Raw genomic sequence first — 6,667 nt, 5'->3', positions numbered from 1 at the left:
GCACGGTCATGACGGTCGTCTTCCTCATCCTCGGCATTTTGGTGGGACGAGATCAGAAAGTCCAGCGCCGGCTTCATCGTGCTCTTTGGCCTAACGCTCTTCTTTGCCAACTTTGGCCCCAACATGTCGACGTTTGTGATGCCCACGGAGATGTACCCGACCGCCATCCGCAGCTCGTGCCACGGCTTCTCGGCGGCCATGGGCAAGGCCGGCGCGTCCATTGGCTCGTACGGCTTCTCGCTCTGGGTCGACAACCCGAGCTTTGGCTACGTCGGCACGTGGTTTACGTTCGCAGGCATCTCGGTGCTCACGATCGTCCTCACGGTCTTTTGCATGTTTGACAACAACGACGAGGCGAGCGTCATGGACAACGACTTCAAGGCCAAGCTCGCGATGGAAGACGACGACGTGCGCAAGTCGTTTGTGAGCCAGATGGAAGAGCCGCTCGACCACTACGTCGAGAACAAGGCGTAGCGTGCAATATAATGTGAATAGAAGTAGAGTCCATGTGAAGTGAAATAGAGGTTGTGTGCTTCTGTTGTACTCTGATGACGATTTTTAGTCGGTTTGGCAGTTACAAGGATGTCCATTATTGGGGCTTTCAGCGAGGAACTCAATGAGGTCGCGGCTTTGTTGGCGCCCTGTCGCGTGCGTGAAGAACCCGTCTAGAATAAGTGGTGAGGCACCATCACGCGGCGTAGGACTTGGCAATAGGTAATTTGATCTTGCGTCTTCTTGCGTCTCCTAGACGCCCGGTAGAAGAAGACGTCCATTTCCGAGGACCCGAACGCTCATGCCATCGCGGTGTGAAGCAGATCGCCGACGTGCAATGTGATTCGCTAATTCAAGTTGTGTGATTCTAGCTGGCCAATGGCATCGAAGCTTGCAACGAGGCAACACCAGCGACGCTCAACTTGTCAAGCAAATAGGCATAGTTGCAGGGCATATTCGGTGCCATAATTCCCACCGACGTCAATCATTCATTAGCAGTGACGTTAGTGCGTCACCTTCCGGTTCTGGGCCGCTCTCTTTGAATGCGGGCTCGAGCTTTGGGCAGGTATTCTACAAGCGTTGTCGTCTAGCCTCAAACCCAACACTTGAGGCTCGTCCGCGCTGACCCGTCGTCATGCGACATACAAACGAAATGAGTCGATTCCGATAATTCCCAGCCTGCGCTTGATGCCACTCGTGCGGCCGGGCTCGGTATTTCTGTCCTAGGTTCGAGGCATAAATGGAAATCCTTCCTGGACTGCGCTTGAAGCAAAAAACAATGAGTCGATCCGACACGCCTCCGTCGCGCGTCTCGACGTTGAAGCTGTTCTGGTTGAAGATGGCGTTTCAAGGACGTGTTGGTTTCGTGCTGCCTGTCTAAAATAGCGCGCAGTCCCCAACGGTCCGCTTGGCGCGCACCCTCGCAGCGCCCTCTGGCCTCTCGATGAAACCAGCCCCGGCGGCGGGCCTTGTGATGCACACTGCGACGATGAAGAACACGCGCAAGATCTCGCCCGAGCTGCAGTCGGGCAACACGCACCGTGCGCTGCACCGGGACAACTCGACCAACAAATTCAACACCAACACGAGCCGTGCCCTGCACCGGGACAATTCGACCAACAATTTCACGACCATGGCCACGCTCCGACCACCGCCCTTCCACAGGGCTGGCAGCATGCGCACGCCGACGCAGCGCTGGGGCATGGCCATCCTCGAGCGCAAGTCGTACGCGGGTTTGATGAGCATAATCACGCTCTACTGCCTCTTCGCCGACGACTTTCGCGCGGCTTTCTTTAGCAAGAGCGCCGACATGGGCTTCTACGTCGTCGCGTTCCTCTGCCTCCTCCTCTTCCTTATCGAGTTTGGTCTCTCGTGCCTGTGCAAACCGGGCTACCTCCTCTCCTTCTACTTTTACCTCGACGTCCTCGCCACCTTCTCGCTTCTGCCCGACATTGGGTTCATCTGGAGCCCGCTGACGAACGCCGATACGGTCTCGAGCGTCTCGAAGGCGGGCTCGACAGCCGGGCGCATCGTCCGTGTCGTTCGCGTCATCCGGCTCATTCGTGTCGTCAAACTCATCAAGTGGAAGCACAGCAAGGCAGAATCGGACTTGGTCATTGTCGAGAGCAAGACGGGCGGCCGCATGGCCGAAATGACCATTCGCCGCGTCGCTCTGATCGTGCTCTTCCTCTGCTTTGTGCTCCCGGCCTTTGACGGCGGCTACAACGAGTCGTTCAACCTTTTCGAGTCGCGCGGCTTTGACTTGATCCACCAGATGACGACGACGCCAGCCGATGTGTCCGTGAGCCCGATCTTTCTCAACACCTTTGGAGTACCGATTTCTGTGTCTTTGAATGGTTGTTCATGGATGTGTGTAGAGCTGGTTTTACTACACGACCAACGACATTGTGTACCTCTCGCTCCACAACATCACTGGCGACAAGTTCGGGCGGCTCTTCACGTCGTTCTCGTTTCCAAGGACGGACGTCTCGTCTGCGCAGATGGCCAAGGTCTTGCCGTCACAGGCCGCCGTGCTCGACACTTACCGCATCAGCGAGCTCCGGTCCATCACATCCACTGGCTGTTTTGCGGCGTGGAATGGGTCGGACATTGTAGCCGACCCCGTGCTCCTCTCGGCGTCGTGTCACTCGGTGGTCTGGTTTGATATTTCGGAGATGGCCCGAGCCACGGCCATCTCGGGCATCTACCGCACGATCTTCATCCTCGGCATCCTCGTCGTCTCGTCCATCTCGTTTGTGCACGTGGCCCGCGTGACGGTGCTAGACCCGATCGAGCGCATGGTACACTCTCTCCATCACAATCGTCGTCGTCATCGAGCCATGTAGATGGCGACCGTCAAGGAGCTGTCCGAGAACCCGCTTGGGAAACATACGCACGTCGAACATGAGGACCAGCGACTCGCCAAGGAGAAGGGCGTGGAGACCGCGGTGCTGGAGGCAACCCTCGAGAAGATTTCGGGCTTGATGCAAGTCGGTTTTGGCGCTGCTGGCGGCGACATCATTGGCAAGAACATGGGCGCCGGCGACCTCGACCCCATGTTACCCGGGAAGAAGATCACGTCCATCTACGGCTTTTGCGACATTCGCCAGTTTACAGACACGACCGAGTGCCTTCAAGAAGAGGTCATGATCTACGTCAACAAGCTCGGTCACATCATGCACAGCGGGACGCACCACTACTACGGCATGGCCAACAAGAACGTCGGCGACGCGTTTCTCTTGAGTTGGAAGATCTGCGATGGTGAGCTGCCCGGCTTTGCGCGGTTCAGCGACACGCCGACGGAAGAGGACCGCAAGGTACACCACATCCTTCTTCAACACTCTGGATCCGATGGATATGTAGGCCGTGAACCTCTCGACCAAATGCCCTGCGAATGCTGGTGCGGGCCAGCGCATGCGACGCATCACGCCGACCGAGATGGCCGACTCGGCGCTCACGGCCTTTCTCAAGTGCATGATCGACCTCGACAACGCCAACTCGTTTGGCGTCTTGCACGAGTACATCATCAAGGACGTGGTCGTCAAGCGCTTCGGCGCTGGGTTCCGGGTACATCGACCTCAACCGTCGACGCGACTCTACTTGGACGTAGATCCGCATGGGCTTTGGCATGCACGTGGGGTGGGCGATCGAAGGTGCGATCGGATCACGTTTCAAGATTGATGCGACGTACATCTCGCCGCACGTCGAGATGGCGGACCGTCTCGAGGCCGGGTCCAAGATCTTCAAGACGCCCGTCAACATCAGCCACTGGTTGTACGCGCTGCTGTCTCCGGCGGCGCGCAAGTTTCTGCGCAAGATGGACCGAATCCGCATTCGAGGGTGCGTCATTTTGATGGAGTGGACGAGAATGAAATGAATCGGGTCGAGTAGCGTGGACACGCCGCTGACAGTTTACACGTTTGACGTGACCAACCCCAAGCCAGGGTTTGCAACCCCTCGGTGGGCGTACACCCCATCGTTCCGAGGCTCACGACGCGTAGATTCGAAAAGGATGAAGAAGGCGACGACATGCAGATCCCAGTGGATTTTGAGAACGACGCCGAGTACAAGGAGATCCGAGAGGGTCTGGACCCGGCCTTTCTTGAAGCGGCGTCCAACGGAGTCGAACTCTACCTCAAGGGTGACTGGCGCAGCGCCAAAACAGCCTTTACACTCGCACTGGAACTTCGACCAAGCGACGGTCCCGTGTCGCACGTCATGGACTACATGAAGAGCTTTGACTTCGACTCGCCAAAGAACTGGGATGGCGTTCGTGACCTTGACGGCTACTGATGAAGTAGAAATTAATTTTACATGCATTTGGTTAGACGTGTCACGCTCGCCGTTTCGAGCTGCGGGTCTGACGATCCGAGACGCGGCTTTCTGAATTCAGTGGCTCCGGAGCCCACTGGATTGGCAGTCCTAGAATCCAAGAAAACCATGTTGTGGCTCTACGTCATGACCTGATTTAAAACTACTAGTATGTGATGGGGAGTTGAATACTTCAACGACTGTGGATTGAAAACACTTTATCCGGCATTGTACGGATTTCGTGTGTTGGACACCTCGCTGTGGCTTGGGAAAAGGGGCGAGCGGCCAAGTGTAGGGACCAGGCGCTGGAACGGGCAAGTATTCCCAGCAGCGTAATCCTCAACGAGTTTGGCAAGCTGGTGTTGCGACTAGTTAGGTTATTAGCTTTACTTATCGATTATGCTCCAGGTTAGCTTGTTTCGGCGAGGCCGAGTGTGCGGAGAAGCCCAGCTCAATACCAAGGGTACATAAATTGAATTTATGTACCCTTGTCAATACTACCAAGTCTACTAGTACATTTTTCATCTTTTTCATCTTTTTCACTTGGCCATTCCGTCTAACGCATTAGGTTGACCATGCTGCATTTTGAAATGAACTCACCAAGATTTGGCACATACGCTTTGGGAAGCACATAAATCGAGATCGCGTCGACGTCCGAGGTGTACTGCGGTCGCGAGGTGCGATCTTGGATGCGATGGGGGTCCGCCAGGACTAAGATCGTAGTGCCCTCTCAGAGACACCGCACTAGGATGCTGGTGCCACTCGTCGACAAAACAGCGTTCGAAATGAAATCGCCTATAGTCGGCTCAGTGATAGATGACACTTTGGGAAGCAGAGCAAGCCACACTACGCTGCCGCAGCAGTCGTACAACACGCGCAATGGTCATCACCAGATACAAAGTGCTCTTAAAACGTTAAAAAGCAAATGACCGCATTGGCACATTGATACACCGTCTTTGTCAACTACACGATCACCCTTATACTGGAATGAGAATGGAATTCTTGGCAACAATTACGGAGTTACTACGTTTAAAGCGACCGCATCCTGTGGAGCGATTGGTACGAGAAGCTCTAAACTCACAATGTGCGCATGCTCTTCGCTTCCATTTTGGCGCTCGTCGCGCCGGACCTTTCCGATGTTCGCGCGCGTCCACACCACCTTATGTGCTTGCGGGTCCGGCTCGTTTCGATATGTTGTTATTGGCTCAATTCTTGATTCTTTCTAGCCAATCACAAGACTTGGTTCACGCACGACCTCACCATAAATAGTGTGAGCACCATTCAGCAGAACGAGGACTAGCAGCCCTCAGACGCGCCAGCGCCACGTAGCACCCGGGTATACCTATAAACACATTTCTTGAACGACGTACATGCCGTTTCCGACGCTGCACGTAGCGCAATCACACGCAAACCCATTTTCCATTTTTTGAGGTGGTGGCAGAATTGCCCAAATACTTCACGTGACATCGCGGGGTTCCGAAGCTCCAAGGACCGTAAGACTGGCTGCCACAATTGGCGATGGGTCTTGAGCCGGTGTGCGACCCGTTTGTTGGTCGCCGTCGTCGCTTGGGCGCTCACACCAAACTCGAACTGCCGAGCGTCGGTTTTTACGAAATTCGACATGTAATTTCGGTCGAAAATGCGTCGAAGTCGCGGAAACCGAGGACGCCGTCTCTTTTTATTCGTGTTAGAGAGCGTGTTGCATGTGGCTAAGGGAGGCAAAGTGCGCGCGATACCGCTGCGTGATGAGGCCTTGTATCCCGTACAGTATTTCAGTATAGCGAAAAAGCACACTATATCAAACTAGTGTTTGCCGCTGTCATTTGCTCTCGCTACAGAGCTCGCACGGCGACGTCACATAGCATTATAGACTCCTCAATGTGCGGTCTACCACGCTGGCAAGTATGGGCGATCTCACTTTCAAACTTCATTTTGGTCGATCTGCCGGCGCGGCAGGTCTGTGTCCGCCCAAATATTGTTATTTATGGTTGTAAATGGCGAACGCCAAGAATAATAACCGGCGACGCCAGAGAGACGACGCCGAGGCTCCTCGGGCACCAATGACGCAGCTACACTGTGCTGGAGGAGGCTCCATCAACACTACGCATACGCCATCAGGAGGTATCGCTCGGTCGCAATGCAGCGTTCCTCGTCGGTCTCCCTCATTTTCGTCAACGCCAGGCCAAAGCGTTTCAGCCAATCAGAGCGTCAAGACTTTCAATTTGTGGCCATTCAGAGCGGCAAGGATTCACTTTGGAGCCAATCGCCAGTGTTCTTGCCGCAGTTCTCGAACCGATCGTCGCCGCCAGCCCAGGCACATGGTACGTGGCACGCCGTGCGCAGGCCTCAGGCCGAGGCGCTCACG

General features: G+C 55.2%; 2 protein-coding genes across 2 annotated transcripts in view; one reads left to right on the top strand and one right to left on the bottom strand.

Moving 5' to 3' along the window:
• Positions 1-1,468: 1,468 nt before the first annotated feature.
• On the top strand, positions 1,469-4,284 carry SPRG_07591 (hypothetical protein; the record flags this gene model as incomplete). Its single annotated transcript, XM_012346880.1, has 7 exons — positions 1,469-2,323; positions 2,370-2,792; positions 2,838-3,308; positions 3,355-3,558; positions 3,602-3,831; positions 3,883-3,951; positions 3,993-4,284. Exons 1-7 carry the CDS (start codon positions 1,481-1,483, stop codon positions 4,282-4,284), a joined length of 2,532 nt encoding a protein of 843 aa, XP_012202270.1. The 5' UTR covers positions 1,469-1,480.
• A 2,118-nt stretch (positions 4,285-6,402) lies between these two features.
• Positions 6,403-6,667, bottom strand: part of SPRG_20420 (hypothetical protein) — a gene marked incomplete at both ends in the record, with an annotated part of 3,152 nt that continues 2,887 nt past the window's right edge. Inside the window, one exon of the mRNA XM_012347013.1 lies at positions 6,403-6,459. Coding sequence (XP_012202403.1) covers positions 6,403-6,459 — 57 coding nt within the window. The remainder of the gene's footprint in view (positions 6,460-6,667) is intronic.

Source organism: Saprolegnia parasitica (assembly GCF_000151545.1).
Source record: "Saprolegnia parasitica CBS 223.65 unplaced genomic scaffold supercont2.32, whole genome shotgun sequence".
In the NCBI taxonomy this organism is placed as follows: Eukaryota; Oomycota; class Saprolegniomycetes; order Saprolegniales; family Saprolegniaceae; genus Saprolegnia; species Saprolegnia parasitica.
Note: the sequence above shows the minus strand (reverse complement) of the source record. Positions and strands in the feature narration are given on the sequence as shown.